We start from the raw sequence: 18,412 nt of genomic DNA, 5'->3' as shown, positions 1-18,412 counted from the left end.
AAAGCTTCAGTTAGAATCTGTACACTACTTAGTACTTTATTTATAACTAGTTCATTGTTTAATACCAAAGTAATAACATGCCAGTACAAACCTGGAGTTCAGCAATTACTGGAATAGTTTTTACATAAAAATAACAGTACACAACTTGCGCCCACAACTTCCGTTATTCCAAGGTTTTGGAGTAGATCTATTATTCACTTCTTCACAATTTCAAAATATGCCAACATGAAAACAACTAATTTGGCATTGTTATTTCTTGAACATAATGACAGCTGTAGTGTATAAGAATAAAACTTTGCAAGCATGTAGGGACAGAATGGGATGAAATTATTTGTTCTCGGGAACCTACACCAACTTGATAGGCTAAACAGTCTCCTTGTGTGTTGCAGTGTTCTATTTCAGTGCTTATCCAACACTGGTCCTAAACAAATCGCAATGATTGGGAAACATTAACCAGCAGAGGAAGGATTGGGAAGCCTTTAAAAATTAACACAGGACAACTAAAATAGCAATAAGCGAGAAGAAATATTAAAGTAAACACTTTAGGGGCATTTAAACAGTCCTTGGATAAGCAGATGGTTGATGATGGGATAGTGTAGGGGGATGGGCTTAGATTAGTTCTCAGGTTGGCACAACATCGAGGGTTGAAGGGCCTGTTCTGCACTGTATTGTTCTATGTTCTATATTCTATATATATATATACTTTATTACTCCTTTATAAAGTAATATAAAAGGAGAATATTTTTAAGATATATCAAAGCCAAGAGACAGTCTAGAGTGGACACTGGGTCGCAAGAAAACAAGGACAGAGAAGCAGTAATGAACAATGAAATGGCTGAAGAATGGAATAGGTATTTTGCAACAGTCTTTAAGTTGCAAGTCACCAATAGCACACCAGACCTTCAAGAGAGTCAGGGGACAGAGATGACTGATGTGGCTGCTGAAGTGAAGATGCCAGGGAAGCTGAAAGGTCTGAGGGTGGATAAATCACCCAGACTGGATGAACGAAGGCGAGGGCTGAAGAGATTGCGGAGGCATTAATCACAGAGTCATGGAGGCACGCAGCACAGAAACAGACCCTTCAGTCCAACTTGTTCATGCCAACCAAATTTCCTATGTAAACCTGGTCCCATTTGCTAGCATTTGGCCCATATTTCTCTAAACCCTTTCTATTCATATAACCATGCAGACGTCTTTTAAATGTTGTAATTGTGCCAGCCTCCACCATTTCCTCTGGCAGCTCATAAAGACCACCCTCTGTCAAACCTTGCCCCTTAGGTCCCTTTTATATTTTTCCCCTCTCACCTTAAAACTATGCCCTGTGATTTTAGACTCCTGAACCCTGGGGAACAGACCAGAATCACTGGAGTCAAGGAGGGTCCCAGAGGCCTGGAAAATGGCTAACATAACACCCCTACTTTGGGGAGGCAGGAAACAGATTTTGTCTGGTTAGCCTGACTTTGGCTGTTGATAAGATTTGAGAGTCCATTATGGATGAGATTGCAGAGCGCAGGGAGGTGCATACTCAAATAGAGCTAAGTTAGCACGGTTTCCCGTCAGCACGAGAGATAATACCTAACAAATCTGTTAGAATTATTCGAGGAGGTAACGAGCAAGTCAAACAAATGAAAGCCAGTGAATGCAATCTATTTGGATGTTCAGAAGGCTTTTAACAAGGTGTTACACAGGAGGCTGATAAACAAAATAAGATGTTAGGGGCGAGGTACCGGCACAGACACAGGACTGGCTCACCCGCAAAAGGCAGCAAGTGGGAATAAAGGTGCCTTTTTCAGGATGGTAGCTGGAGTTCCGCAGGGGTTAGTGTTAAGTCCATAACTATTCATATTGTACATCAACTATCCACGTCAAGGAATTGTGGGAATGTTGCTACATTTGCAGATGACACAAAAGACAGATGGAGGGAAAGGTAGTGTTGAGGAAGTGGGAGGCAGCAGAAGAACTTGGATACATTAGCTGAGTGGGAAAATATGTGGAATTGGTATATGTGGGTAAGTAAGAAGTTATGTCTTTTGGTAGGGAAAAGAGAAGTATGGCTATTTTATAGATGGGGAATGACTGCAGACATCTGAAGCACAAAGGGATTCAATGTTTTCAAGGTTAACATGCAGGTTCAGTTGGCAGTTAGGAAGGCTAATACAATGTTTGTATTCTAGTCCCTTGAAACGAATGCAAGAGCAGATATGCATTGCTGAGGCTAAAGCTTAAAGCTATAATCAGTCTGTATCTGGAATATTTTGATCACTTTTGGGCTTTATCTAAGGAAAGAGGTCTAACCTTGGAGGAGGTTTACAAGAATGATCTCGGGGATGAAGAGTCATGTGAGGAGCGATTGAGGACTCTTGGACTGCAATCAATGGAGTTTAGAAGGATGAGAGGTGATTACAGAATACTGAGAAGCCGAGATAAAGTGATGAAGGTGAAGATATTTCTCCTAGTGGGAGAGACTAGAACTCGAGCGCATGGCCTTAGAAGCAGCAGGGTAGGGGAATCCGAACTAGATATTAATCCGTGGTGCCAGGTAAACTTTAGGGGACCAGGGTTTGAATCCCACACGGCAGATGAAATTCAATAATAATCAGGAAGAGTTCAATGGTGACCACGAAACCATTACCAATTGTCGGGGGGAAGGCCATCGAGTTTCACTAACATCCTTTGGAGATGGAAATCTGCAATCCTTACCTGGTCTGGCCTACATGTAACTTGGTTCTGTTAAGTCTTAACTGCACTTTTGGCAATAAGTGCTGGTCCAGCCATTGACACCCACAACCATGAATTCATTTAAAAAAAGTTAAGGGTTGACCCTTTAGAACAGAGAAGAGGACAAATTTAGCTAGAGGATAGCAAATCTGTGGAACTGATTGCTGCAGAAACTGTGGCACCCAAGTCTTTGAATGTGCTTAACACAGGCTCTTGATTAGTTAGGAAATCAAAGGTTACGGGTAGAAGGCAACAGAATGGAGTCAAGAAACATATCAGCCATGATCAAATGGAGGAGGCGGCACGATATGCCGAAAGGCCTAATTCTGCTCCATTATCTTACGATCCTCCCAAATCACTACTAAAATAAGGGTCTCCCATTTAATACTACAAACATAATTTCAACCAGATACAGAACAGACAATATCTTCTTCACTTCTGTATATGTGAGATTTTAATGATCTTTTCACAAATCTGGGTGGCAGTATTTGTAGACTAACCTAATGCTAAAAAAATGGTTTCAGCTCTCCAGGTCATCAGCAGACCTAGTGACTTGGCTCACCGCCCAGAACTAGTGAGCAGCCAACAGTAGAGACAGATCCCTTCAGTTCAATGTTCAGTACAACAGCATCACTTCTTACTCACAGCAGATTACAAGATTTTGTGCCAAAACAAGCCATCACCCTAAAAACACAAGTTGTTTGTGGCCATCAAGACCAAAGCCAACTTACCTCATGCATTGCCCGGTGTGGCTTCCTCTACATTGGGGAAACCAAACAGAGGCTTGGGGACCGCTTTGCAGAACATCTCCGCTCGATTCGCAATAAACAACTGCACCTCCCAGTCGCGAACCACTTCAACTCCCGCTCCCATTCTTTAGACAACATGTCCATCATGGACCTCCTGCGTGCCACAATGATGCTACCCGAAGGTTGCAGGAACAGCAACTCATATTGCGCTTGGGAACCCTGCAGCCCAATGGTATCAATGTGGACTTCACAAGCTTCAAAATCTCCCCTTCCCCCACCGCATCCCAAAACCAGCCCAGTTCATCCCCTCCCCCCACTGCATCAGAAAACCAGCCCCGCTCACCCCCTCCCCCCACTGCATCCCAAAACCAGCCCAGCCTGTCTCCGCCTCCCTAACCTGATCTTCCTCTCCTTGTATGTAAATAATCACGTATCTTTGGGAAATCCTTCCTTCACCTGTCCTGTCTAGTCTTGTTAGAATTTTACAGGTTTGTATGAGAGTCCCTCATTCTTTGTAACTCGCGATTATAATCCTAACTGATTCAATATTTCCTCATATGACAAACTTGCCATTAGTCTAACAAACCTTTGCTGCACTCCCTTAAATGAGGAGACTAAAACTGTACACAATGCTCCAGGTGTGGTCTAATCAATACCCTGTATGGTTGCAGGAAAACATCCTTGCTCCTGTACACAAATTCCCTTGCTATGAAAGCCAACATACCATCAGTCTTCTTTACCTCCTACTGCACTTACATGCTTACCTACAACTTGCACACAAGGAAACACAGGCCCTGTTGCACATTTCCCTCTCTCAATTTATAGCCAGTTAATAATCTGCCTTCTTGCTTTTGCTATTAAATTGAATAAACTCATTTATCCAAACAATACTGCATGCACTATGAATTTGTCCACACAATTAGCTTGTCCAAATCATTTACACATTGTTAGAAAGTGCTCCATCTTCTAACCAACAGGTCACGATCATCTGCGACTCATTTTTAATAAGTTTTATTTGATTAACTCATTTGACAGGCAGATTTACCACAGCTTATTACATACAATACCAAGATAACTCAGAACAAGAAAACACACCTGCTCAAAGCAGTGGAGACAATACACTGTATCAAAAGCACAAATGAGTAGTCCCTACAAAGAGATGCAACTGGCCCTAAAGACTTTTGCTGTAACGCACAGCATGTTTAACATTGCAAGAGTGTATGGAAAGATTTAATACTATATACAAGATTAAAGGTCCGCCTCCCCCTCTCTCCCTATTTATTCCAGTTCCCTCCCCCCATCCCCCTCTCTGATGAAGGGTCTAGGCCCGAAACGTCAGCTTTTGTGCTCCTGAGATGCTGCTTGGCCTGCTGTGTTCATCCAGCCTCACATTTTATTATCTTGGAATCTCCAGCATCTGCAGTTCCCATTATCTCTCATTAAAACAACTAACTTGTTTTGGGTACACTGCATTACAACATCACTTAAACAAGTCTTACAAAAATTCCCTTTAATTTTTTCATTACAAGAAACTTAAGGTAATCATTAGCTTATGGAACTTTAGACCTCTTTCAGATTGCGTCAAACGCAGCACTGAATCACTGATTACAAGCAGCAAAAATGTCAAGCTGTACATCAAGTCAGAAACACATTTGGCAAAGCTTTTCACCATGGCCCAAAAATATATCACACTGTGCAAATGTCCAACAGTGCTCTTTTCTACTAAAAGCAAAATGGTAAATTAGGAAGATTACATTGCATAAAACAAAACCCTAGTGACAGTATGTTGCCAAACACTCATATTGAAATTTTAAAAGAAGTGTCAACCAAGCCTTCAAATGGCATTTCCACAGCAGTTAGAGAAGTAAAATATTCTAAAACGCCTCAATTTTACACTGATCACAGAGATATATTAGGAATAAGACACAAAAGTTGCTGGAAAAGTTCAGCTGGTCTGGCAGCATCTGTGAAGAAAAAAGTCAGAGTTAACAGTGTGGGTCTCTGACTTCTTCCTTCACAGATGCTGCCAAGACCTGCTGAGCTTTTCCAGCGACTTCTGTTTTTGTTCCTAATTTACAGCATCCACAGTTCTTTCCGCTTTTATACATTAGGAGAAGATGACTAAAAGCTCAGTAAAATAAGTTGGTTTTAAGGAGCATTTTAAAAGGAGGGGAAAGGGGCAGAAAGAGATTTACGAACAGAACCTAGAGTTTAGGACCTAGGCAATTGCTACAGTAATGATAAAAGCCGGTGATGTGCAAGTGGCATATTTATCACTTTACCAATACTTAAAATTTCCACATGAAGAATTCAAATGTTATATTGGTATGTAATCTTACAACTTGAAAGAAAATATCAACAATTCTGGAAGTAGTGATTCCATTAAGCAGCAGTTCCACCAAATGACAATCACATGGCACCCATCCAATGGCTTCAATTCCCCAGTGCTCACATTAAACATTGCCACTTTCTGAAAAAAAATTTTGCAGTAAATCACTACAACAGTGGGAGCTGAAATTATGTTCCAACAATCTTTAACATTTCAAAAAAATACAAGGAACATTGAAATTGCTGTACACAAGGCAAATTTTGGTGTCCTATCGCTAATCCCAGCTTTAAGAAACATCTGCAGAATAAATACAGCACTGACCAAATTTGGGCTACTTAACAGCCCTTATTTCCCCAACAAGAACATAAAATTCCCAGCTTAAATATTAAAAATGATTAGCTGCAAATCCCAAAATGCTGTAATGTTTAAATGTAATCAGTGCTGTAATGGTACACAGTACCTTCTCACAATGATGGGGTGTGGAGCTGGACGAACACAGCAGGTCAGGCAGCAACAGAGGAGCAGGAAAGCTGACGTTTCAGGTCTGGACCCTTTTTCAGAGGTCAGGGGAGAAGAAGGGGGTTCTGAAATAAATAGAGGGGGGAGGCAATGAAAGAAGGTGGATAGAAGAGCAGATAGGTGGAGAGAAGATGGACAGGTAAAGGAGGTGGGTGAAGAAGGGGGGGGTGCTGGTCTTAAGATGAGGTCAGGGTGGGGAGATTTTGAAGCTTGTAAAGTCCACATTGAGACCATTGGGTTGTAGGGTTCCAAGATGGAATATGAGTTCTTCCAATTTTTCCAGTTTTCGGGTGGCATCGTTGTAATGCTAGAGGAGGCCCAGGATGGACATGTCGTCTAGGGAGTGGGAGGGGGATTTGAAGTGGTTCATGACTGGGAGGTGTCGTTGTTTGTTGCGAATCCACCACAGGTGCTCCACAAATACTCAGTGAACTTGTTTATTGTGGAATTGAATGACAGACAAATGCCGATCAGTTTACTGACAACATTGCGAGGTTGCCTCCTGTGGTACCGAAGGAACTTTTACAACCACCTGAACTGTCAAACTGGTCATCAGAAAGCCAGCACCTGCAACGAGACAATTCCCTCAGAACTACATCGCCTTGCCATCCTAGATGACGTCTTCAAATATAGCAAGTGAGCATGACCCCAAAATTTAAATTTAAACAAGTGTTAACCTCCAATACTTGCACCAAATGATGGGTTGAGATTTTCTTTTAAAATGAATTTTTTTTTTGAGGGTGGAGGGTCACAGAGGGGGGTGTGTGCGTGCGCGCACACGTGCGTGTGTGAGAGAGAGTGTAAGAGTGAGAGAGAGTAGAAATGTCAAAACTTCAGATCAACATTTATTTCGTAAGAACATAAGAAATAGAGGGTAGTCAGTCATTCGGCCCATAAAACCTGGTTGTTATTCGCAATATAATTGCTCACCTAATTGTGACCTTAACTTGATTTTCCAATCTATCATTTTTAATTTTTTATTCCCTTATACTGTAAATCAACAATCCAATTCAGCATTAAATATATTCAATGACCCAACCTATATTGCTCTATCATGTAGCGAATTCCAGAGATCCCGAATATGAATTCTTCTTCTCTGTCTTATATGAGAAACTTAACTTTAATATTACTTTTCTAATTACAAATTCCTCCATGAGGAAAAATATGCTCTTAGCATCTGTCAAGCTACCGCAGAATCTTGCGCTCTAATAAAAATACCTCCAATCTTTCTAAATTGCAATGAACACTGGCAAAACCCTGCTTAACCTCAACTTATAGAACAACTCCATCACAAGAATTGAATTCTTTTGTTCAGTCATCTTATTTTAAAATTTTAACTACGGGCTCAGGGGAAGAGTGGGGGGAAAACGTAAACTGGAAACAATTTGCAGAACACAAATAGGGATGAGACCACATAACACTGAATCTGAAAAGAAAGTTGCAGGCTTTTTGACTCACAATAACATTGTTACATTAATCTCATTGACAAAGTGTGAGGCAACAAATAATTTGCTGGTAGTTGTGCTCAGAAATATTACAAATGCTGGAAATAAGTTTCAGTGAGACATTTTGACTTGGCTGACTAAGAGGCAAATCAAGTGTCATATATTCAAGATGGTCACTAATAAATTCAAAAGATAATTTGTCAGAATCACCCGACAGTGGCAAGAATGTGGAATGAGCTACCACAGGGAGTAATTCAACTGAATTGCGTAAATTTTTAGGGAAAGCTACATAAACACAAAGGAGAAATAAATAAAACAGCATTCTGATATGGAGAGGAAGAAGGGTGATGAGAAGACTCGTGTGGAACATAAACACTAGAATGGATCTGCTGGATACATTCACGAACATGCATCTGACAAAAAACACACTCTGGCATGGCAAACCTCTCAAAAATTATTTTCCTTTCTAAATCTTCCGTAGAAGTGATTATAGAAAGAACAATACAGCACAGAACAGGCCCTTCGGCCCTCGATGTTGCACCGACCTGTGAACTAATCTAAGCCCCCTCCCCCAACACTATCCCATCATCATCCATATGCTTATCCAAGGGCTGTTTAAATCCCCCTAATGTGGCTGAGTTAACTACATTGGCAGGCAGGGCGTCGCACGCCCTTACCACTCTGAGTAAAGAACCTGCTTCTGACATCTGTCTTAAATCTATCACCCCTCAATTTGTAGCTATGCCCTCTTGTACAAGCATAAGTTATCATCCTCAGAAAAAGACTCTCACTGTTCACCCTCTCTAATCCTCTGATCATCTTGTATGCCTCTATTAAATCCCCTCTTAGTCTCCTTCTCTCCAATGAGAACAGACCCAAGTCCCTCAGCCTTTCTTCATAGGGCCTGTGCTCCAGACCAGGCAACATCTGGTAAATCTCCTCTGCACCCTTTCCAATGCTTCCACATCCTTCCTGTAATGGGGCGATTCCCCTTCCACATATTTTTGAGAAATGAAAAGATTCAGGATCATCAATTTTTCTTCACTTGTTTTTCCTCAAGTTTAAGGATCAAACCCAGTCGTTTATATAAATACCCTTTATAAAGTAGGGAAGCCAAAACCGTACAAAATCCAACAGTATGCATACATCATCAGCTTTCACACAGCTTGGTGTATGGTATCTTATTGTCTCATCCCAAACTGCCAACATCTGACTCCTGTTGTACAAATTCATATATTTAGCTATTCATTTCCTCACATCTAAACATCTAGGTTTACAGTTTTTAGATGGTCGAGTGCATACTACATACAAATATATCCTCATTATAAAATGGTGATCTGGTTGCACCTAAACATTTACTGTAAAAGCAGCTTTTAAACCAGAATACTGACAGTATCAGAAATTATCTGCATAATTATCATTCCATAAAGTTCTTAAAATATTTGCTAATATTTTGTAGGAATAAAATGAGGGGGTACTTTTCATAATGCCCCTATTTTTTTGAAGGTGAATGTAGGTGAGAGTTAGGTCTGACCTATCCCCTCCCTACCCCTGCACCAATCACTGACTGGCTGCAACTCCGCCTGTTTGACCTGTCTATCTCCTCTCCACCTATCTTCTCCTTTTATCCATCTTCTATCCGCCTCCCCCTCTCTCCCTATTTATTTCAGAATTCCCTTCCCCTCCCCCATCTCTGAAGAAGGGTCTCGACCCGAAACGTCAGCTTTCCTGCTCCTCTGATGCCGCTTCGCCTGCTGTGTTCATCCAGCTCTACACCATGCTATCTCAGATTCTCCAGCATCGACAATTTCTACTATCTCAGCACAACAGACGGTTGGCTTTTCTGCTCAACTCACCTAACGTTTGAGACAAATGTGTGCCAAGTAATCATCAGAAAGTTACGGAGTTGATAGTGCTGCACTAGCATTAACAAAGGAACATCTTCAGCAGCAAATGGACAGATTCTCCGGTTTATGGAGCTTTTCAAACAGCATCAACATAGCAAATATCATGGACCAGGATTTACCCATACCACCAATCAGTATTGAAAATGTGACACTGAAATTTGTTGATATCTAGGCTTCACAATCAGCAGAGACGTGCCACTTGATGCTGAAATCAACACATGCATAAAAGCAGCTACAGCTGTTTTGTCAAAACCAAGTAACAGTGCGGAACACAGCAATTGGGCTGAGAATACCAAATTGCGAATATATCAAGCCTGCGTCCTCAGCATACTCCTCTATAGTAATAAGGACTGGATAACATTTGCTAGGCATGAGGAAAAGCTGAACAGTTTCCACCTGCGCTGTCTTGAACATATACACACCTTCTCTAGGTCAAGAAGATCACCAACTCAGAGGTCCTGCAGTGCAATGATTCAACAACGTACAGTCATTGCTGAGTCAAACTCATTTTCACCAGCTCAGCCACGCTCATCAGACAGATAACAACCATATATCCAAACAGCTTTCATATGGTGAACTGATAAATGGGTCAAAATTTCCTAAGCATCCATAGCCCTGTTCCATGGTCATCTACAAGTGAGTTATGAAAATGCAGGTATTGACAATGACAACTGCAGGACATTTGCTGATGGCTGTGACATCTGGACGCTGACTGAAAGAGGTGAGCAGAAACTAAAAACTCAGCTAGTTGCAGAGATGGACAGAGAAAAGAGGCCAGTGAATCAACCATATTCTGAGTGTACTGTTTTCTTCTGCAGATAATGCAGCGACTATCATGAGACTGGGTCACTAAGCAACACCAGGTTATACCGAACATGATAGACCAGGACAGGGAAAGCTTATATCTTACAAGATGGAAAGTTGCCACTGCAAAAGTAATTAACCTGAACTTTAAAACTGAAATAAAATAAAACAAGTGGGAAGAATGCATGGATGTAAAATAATTGGTCGCCATCTAAAATTAACTTTCGTCAGCACTACTTGCATTCCAGCAATAAGCAGTATTGGGCTGAATTACATCAAAAGAAAAATAAAGTGAGTTCTCACATGGAGACAGTTACTTATTAAATTGACCAGCAATCACTGTTAAGGGCTTCTAGCCAATTAATTAGCTTGTGTAGTCAGTACTACATGCTGCACATTAACCAACTACAAACAGAAACAGTGCAATCATGTATTCAATCTTTTTCTCAGAATGAAGCTGAGGCAGCAAAAATTAAACAGGTTGATAAAACTGAGATAACTTTTGTTAAGTATTTAATATTAATAAAGGGAAACTTATGTAAGCACGTAAAACAGAAATAGACTTGGGAAATGTCACAAGAAACACCCAGACAAAACAATTTTTTTGTAGTGTGAAAGACCTAAAGGCAGAAGTTTCATTAAAACCATTAGAGGCAGAATTTTAATCGTAAGATTGATTAATCCAAACTGCCTTAAAATCCAAAATCATGAATAACATCAACAAACAGCAAGGCTAGCATGGAATGCAATGCATTAATTAAAAAGGACAGCTTGTTAAATCACATTGAGAGCTTATTCTGCTGAAACACTGAATCCATAAAGAAGGAATGACAGTGCACAAAACATTAAGCAATAAACCCAATTAATTTGCTCAATACGCTTCAAAGATATCGAAGTTTAATCAACATATGATAGGGTTGAAATTTAGAAATTGAGATATTAAATCAGCACATAATGCAACCTGAGAATTTCAGACTGGAAGCATGAAAATTCAAATAGTTTATCCTTATGCTAACCTCAAAAAGCAACATTTGCAGTTGTCAAAATTCATTTTGAATGACAAACATTTTTGAACTTTAGCTACAACATTAGTTTAACAGCAGGCTATAGCAGCACTATGAGCATAAATCTCTCCAAAGGATGCATTTTACAGCTAATATTAGAGAAACAAATATGCGAAACAGGTTCCCCCAAAGCAAAGAAAAACAGAAATTATGGAGCTATTCAGCAGATCTGACAGCATCCAGAGAGAAAACAGAGTTTAACATTTCGGGTCCAGTGACCCTTGGCAGAGAAGCCTGAAGGTCACAGGAGGAGATGGCTGGCTGAGTCTTTCCGACACATTCCATTTCAGATTTTGTATTAGGAACATCTTACTTGTTGTTAACTACAATATACATAGATAATGGAGAGTTGCGCTACCCACCAAAGCAGGCAAATAATTACTCTCTGCAAGTAGAATAGTTTATAATGTAACCATGTTCTGAAGGGATGTTTCTATCTAAACAACACTTTCTCAGAGATGAGATTGATGTCAGACATGGTGAACAGCATCTTTTCCTGCACAACTTTAAGTCTAAATGCATATTGCAGTATACTGATTCAAATATTTGGGGATGGGGAACAAGCATTCATAGTGGGTCAAATAACCTCTATTTGCTTAACTTCACACTAGCTATGAATAGCTCAAGCGGAACGCTGCTGTATGACCTTAGCTCATGGTCAGATTCTCATTTACAGACAGGCTATGGCACATAAAATAACAGCTCGCCATTCCATCTGTTAGTCATGGTGACCAGGAGGGAACAGGCATGATAGATTGATCAACCATGTGGTGTAATGTAGGGAAAGGATGCTGGTTTCATTAGGACAGTGTCCATCCTAGGTCTTCTCAAACTCAGTAAAAAAAATAGCAAGATGAATCAGCAGACCAAAGATCAATAAATGAAAAGGAGTAAATATGGATGCAGCTGGTGACAGAAAGAATTCTTGGCACATGTATGTCCAGTAATGAATCAGCAGGAAGCTGCAGTTGTCCTTGATTTGAAATCTTGGAAAATGCAAAAGTATGTTTGACTGAGAAAGTGGAAAACAAAGCCTGCATTTAAGAATTACTACTTAATTCTGAATTTATGAAGCAAATATCTGAACAGTTACAATGGAACAAATGAGTTATGCATAGATACAATGCAAAGGATGAAACATCAAGTGCTTGAACACCACAGAGCTCGTACCATATTATCTAATATACAGTGTCAATGTAGCAAGAAATAAAATATTAGAATTTTTAGTCAACAGCACTTTGCACCACACTGAAGAATAGAATCCAAAAGCATTAGCGATGGCTCAACAAGTAGCACAAGATGAAAAGCATATGGCAAACTTTCATATACACTGATAACATTACAAGCCAATGGGAACAAAAACAAGGTACACAGCAAATTAACTCAAGCAAACGCGTCCTCGGCTGTTAACAGACAATCATTACCTGACACAAGGGCTCCCCCATATGTCAAGAGCCTGCGTTTCTCTTGCACCCCTCAGAACAAAGTACACAAGGTATGCCAGTCAAAAAGCTTGTTGCATTCAGAGTCCACTCTCTTGGCTTTAGATATAAATATACATATGCACAGGGAGAAACAGATAGAATAGCATACCACTTTGTAACAGTGCTTATCTTCGCACAATGATGGCATTCCACATGTTGAAAGAGTCTGATTACGCTTAAAATATACATCTTCAAAAACACGAGAGTAGCTGAGCTCATGAATTCCAATACCTTGGGCTACAGCATAGCCCTCAACTGCCCATAGTAGTAAGTCCAGCACACACTCAAGGACAGCAGTATAACAACCTTAATTCCGAGACAGCAGGGGACCCTCCCGTGCCCCCACCTCTTGACACCCCTCCAATTCTGAGGGGCAACTGTACAGAAACCCCCAACCAACTGGAAGCAGCATAACCCTGCCCTATATCAAAAAGGTAACAGCATACCAATTCCCCCCTCCAAACAGTGACTAGCACATCCAAACACATGGTGAGAAACATCACCGCTCCTCTAAAAAAGGTGTAACAGAGTAACTACTTCTAATCATTTGACAGAACAGTGGAGCCCATCTCACATCTGGAATGAAGAAGAGAGTTCCACTGCCTTTCTACTCATGGGCAGCAAGTTGGCCCTCAAGCAGAGTGGTATAGCCATATCTATACTCGGGCACGAATAGTGAGAAAGTCAGCAGTGTATAAACACTGGTAGAAGCAGCAAAGAACACCCCACAACACTTCATCCACAAGAGTCAGGAGCAGCATAGGGCCCAACACATCTGCAGGGGAGCGACGGTGTAGGTCAGCAGTGGCCCAGTCTGGTGCAGTCGATAGCTGCATAGATATACTCCTAAATAAAGATAGAGCAATGCAACTACTACAATTCTAGGAGTAGCAACATCAGTTACCCACCCACGAACCCATCAAATCGAACCACAAATCCAGGGGACCAGCATCAGTCCACCATCACACCAAATCCAAGAGAAATGACATCTGCCCTCTCCACCCAAATCCAGGGGAATGGGCATCAGCCCCTGCACCCTAGATCATCATTGCTCCCTGTGGATTTGTGGGAGGAGTTCAATGTCAGCAATTCCTCAGCACTACCTCTTCATCCTCACCCCAAACCGACAAATACAAATGGTCCCTCATCCTACTTTAAAAGGGGGTAGCAATTGATTCCCCCTTTCTCCCAAATACAGGGATAGCAGGGTATCGTTGCTCTAAACTTTGCGGGCAACAAAAGCCCTCTCCCCGATCCCGAAGGTTGTGGGGTGATATATGTCACCTACGCTACCTGCCTTCCAAGCCAGCTCAGGCGTTGTGTGGTGGGAGAATAGCAGCAAAGGCTGAGACTGCTCCCCTCGCCAACACAAGCTTCAACATTCATACAGTGCCTTGAAGACAGTATAACATCACCAGGTCCCCGCCGCAAGCTGCTTTGCAACAGCTGTCCGGGCCTCACCTCTGTGGGTAGCAGCTGGTTCTCCTCACTGGGCACCATGTCTTGGAGACGAAGACGAGGTTTTGGGGGGGCGGGGGGTAAGGGAGGGGAGGCAGGGGAAGAGGGACAGCCGGGGTGGGCCGGACTTCTCAGGATGGACACATCATTGCGAAACTCGGACTGCCGGCCACGGTGGGGATTAAACGGATCCGAAAATGATCTGAACCAAAACGCACCGTGTCCCTCGCGATGGGATACGAAAGAGCAGTGGGCCTGCCTCCTAACTCACACAGTTCGGGCGCCCGGGCAACAGCCAAAATGGTGGATGTGGCCCCTGCGCGCTGCGTCCGCCGCCTGCCGTCACAGACGTCATCACGGTCCCCCGTACACAGGACATCGACGCACGCCCCGCCCCCACCCAGGCTTCACAGCCACTTCCAGTACTAGGTGGCAGCAGAGAGGCTCCATCCCCTATTCCCAATTCCTCCGCCTCCGCCGCATCTGCTCCCACGATAAGACATTCCACTCCCGCACATCCCAGATGTCCAAGTTCTTTAAGGACCGCAACTTCCCCCCCACAGTGATCGAGAACGCCCTTGACCGCGTCTCCCGCATTTCCCGCGACACATCCCTCACACCCCGCCCCCGCCACAACCGCCCCCAGAGGATCCCCCTCGTTCTCACACACCACCCCACCAACCTCCGGATACAACGCATTATCCTCCGACACTTCCGCCATTTACAATCCGACCCCACCACCCAAGACATTTTTCCATCCCCTCCCCTGTCTGCTTTCCGGAGAGACCACTCTCTCCGTGACTCCCTTGTTCGCTCCACACTGCCCTCCAACCCCACCACACCCGGCACCTTCCCCTGCAACCGCAGGAAATGCTACACTTGCCCCCACACCTCCTCCCTCACCCCCATCCCAGGCCCCAAGATGACATTCCACATTAAGCAGAGGTTCACCTGCACATCTGCCAATGTGGTATACTGCATCCACTGTACCCGGTGCGGCTTTCTCTACATTGGGGAAACCAAGCGGAGGCTTGGGGACCGCTTTGCAGAACACCTCCGCTCAGTTTGCAACAAACAACTGCACCTCCCAGTCGCAAACCATTTCCACTCCCCCTCCCATTCTCTTGATGACATGTCCATCATGGGCCTCCTGCACTGCCACAATGATGCCACCCGAAGGTTGCAGGAACAGCAACTCATATTCCGCCTGGGAACCCTGCAGCCATATGGTATCAATGTGGACTTCACCAGTTTCAAAATCTCCCCTTCCCCCACTGCATCCCTCAACCAGCCCAGTTCATCCCCTCCCCCCACTGCACCACACAACCAGCCCAGCTCTTCCCCCCCACCCACTGCATCCCAAAACCAGTCCAACCTGTCTCTGCCTCCCTAACCGGTTCTTCCTCTCACCCATCCCTTCCTCCCACCCCAAGCCGCACCCCCAGCTACCTACTAACCTCATCCCACCTCCTTGACCTGTCCGTCTTCCCTGGACTGACCTATCCCCTCCCTACCTCCCCACCTACACCCTCTCCACCTATCTTCTTTACTCTCCATCTTCGGTCCGCCTCCCCCTCTCTCCCTATTTATTCCAGTTCCCTCCCCCCATCCCCCTCTCTGATGAAGGGTCTAGGCCCGAAACGTCAGCTTTTGTGCTCCTGAGATGCTGCTTGGCCTGCTGTGTTCATCCAGCCTCACATTTTATTATCTTGTAATAAAATGTGAGGCTGGATGAACACAGCAGGCCCAGCAGCAAGCGAGATGCTGCTGGGCCTGCTGTGTTCATCCAGCCTCACATTTTATTATCTTGGATTCTCCAGCATCTGCAGTTCCCATTATCACCACTACATACACAAGGGATCCTTGGCTGGAAGGAGAGCTTTGCAAATAAGGAAATGCATCAGTGGCAGCTGAAATGGATAGAACTTTTGCAGGGAGGGAGGGAAATACACCAGAACTGTACACCCGTGAGACAAACATCTGTGGTGGGCGAGTTGTTGGAGGGGTTCCTAAGAGACAGGATTTACATGTATATGGAAAGGCAAGTATTGATTAGGGATAGTCATCATGGTTTTCTGCGTGCGAAATCATGTCTCATTAACTTGAGTTTTTTTGAAGAAGTAACGGAGGAGATTGATGAAGGCAGAGTAGTAGATGTCATCTATATGGACTTCAGTAAGGCACTTAACAAGGTTCCACATGGTAGACTGGTTAGCAAAGTTAGATCACATGCAGAAGTAACCATTTGGATACTGAACTGGCTCAAAGGTAGAAGACGGAGTGTTGCTTTTCAAACTAGAGCCCTGTGACCAGTGGTGTGCCACAAGGACTGGTGCAAAGTCCACTGCTTTGTCATTTATGTAAAGGATTTTGATGTGAACATAGAGGTATGGTTAGTAAGTCTGCAGATGACACAAAAATTGGTGGTGTAGTGGACACCCAAGAAAGTTACCTCAAAGCACAACGGGGCCTTGACTAGATGGGCTGGTGGGCCCAGGAGTGGCAGACGGAGTTTAATTTGGATGAATGCAACATGCTGCATTTTGGAAAGGCAAATCTGGGCAGGACTTATACACTTCATGGTAAGGTTCTGGGGAGTGTTGCTGAATAAAAAGACCTTCGAATGCAGGTTCATGGTTCCTTGAAAGTAGAGGGCCAGGTAGACAGAATAGTGAAGTGGCATTTGGTATGCTTGCCTTCATTGGTCACTGCATTGAGTATCGGAGTTGGGAGGTCAGGTCCTGTACAGCCGCAAACATTGGTTTGACCACCTTTGGAATACTGCCTGCAATTTTGGTCACTCTGCCATAGGAATGATGTTATGAAACTTGAAAGAGTTCAGAAAGTGTTTACAAGGATGTTGCCTGTTGGAGGGTGGGATATTTAGGGAGAGGCTGAATAGGCTAGGGCTATTTTGCTAGATCTTCGGAACCTTATAGAAATTTACAAAATCATGAGGACCATAGGTAGGGTGAAAAGCCATGTGTGGGGGAGTTGAAAGCTAGATGACATAGGTTTAAGGTGAGAGGGAAAAGATTTAAAAGGGTCTTAAAGGGCCTCCTTTTCACACAGAGGGTGGTGCATATATGGAATGAGCTATACATTTACATCACTTAAAAGGCAGCTGGATGTGTATGTGAATAGGAAGGGGTTAGAATGCTGGCAAATGGGACTAGATTAATTTAGGATACCTGGGTTGGCATGGCCAAGTTGGACCCAAGGGTCTGCTTCCATGCTATACATCTCTATCGTGATGGCAGCACTCCTGATCTTTTACAATGTTACTACACCCAACTGTACCTCACCACCTCCTCACTGGACCCTTGTTTCCCTCTCAATTAGACCTTTCAGAATTGGGCAAGTAGAAATCACATCCAATTAAACAAATGGAAGGCCTATCTCAAGATGCCACTCATGCATCAGATTTGTTCAATGGCATAAAACCATTCAATCCTTCAAGCTTGTCTCTGTAATTCTGAGATAATGAATAATCTAATTGTCATTTTGAGGTGACACTCGCACCCTATAACACTTAACTTCATAAATATCAAAGTCCGCCATAAAAATATTCAAGGACTCTCTTCCTGAAAAGATGGTGGAAGCAGTTTCTAGTCTCATAAATCTCAGATGCTGAGGTGCCAATGTTGGACTGGGGTGGCAAAGTCAGAAGGTCACACTACACAAAGTTATAGTCCAAAAGGTTTATTTGAAATCTCAAGCTTTCGGAGCGCAGCCCCATCATCAGGTCCAGTGAGAGAGGAGAGCACACAGACACGGTTTATAGGCAGAGAGATCAAAAGATCATACAACTGGTGTGAGTGGAGTGTTAGATGATAAGTCGCTGCAGGTGACCAAGAGCATTAGAAAGTATGAGTAAAGTGTTTATGAAGTCAATGTCAGTGCCATGCTGTCATGACAATCAGGCACAGTGATGG

The 18,412-nt window shown here is 43.1% G+C and overlaps 1 protein-coding gene across 3 annotated transcripts in view; it reads right to left on the bottom strand.

The window, feature by feature from the left end:
- usp47 (ubiquitin specific peptidase 47) overlaps positions 1-18,412 on the bottom strand; it is a 196,946-nt gene that overhangs the window by 133,536 nt on the left and 44,998 nt on the right. For 2 of the 3 annotated variants that reach the window (XM_048545666.1, XM_048545668.1), the window contains exon 1: positions 14,481-14,828. The exons of the other annotated variant lie outside the window; for it this stretch is intronic. In XM_048545666.1, the coding sequence (XP_048401623.1) occupies positions 14,481-14,519 (39 nt within the window). In that variant the 5' untranslated portion in view covers positions 14,520-14,828. Of the gene's footprint in view, positions 1-14,480; positions 14,829-18,412 lie in introns of those variants that run through there. 3 annotated transcript variants of the gene reach the window in all.

Source organism: Stegostoma tigrinum, chromosome 17, assembly GCF_030684315.1.
Source record: "Stegostoma tigrinum isolate sSteTig4 chromosome 17, sSteTig4.hap1, whole genome shotgun sequence".
NCBI lineage: Eukaryota > Metazoa > Chordata > Chondrichthyes > Orectolobiformes > Stegostomatidae > Stegostoma > Stegostoma tigrinum.
The sequence above is the reverse complement of the archived record's forward strand: the minus strand, read 5'-3'. Positions and strand labels throughout refer to the sequence as shown.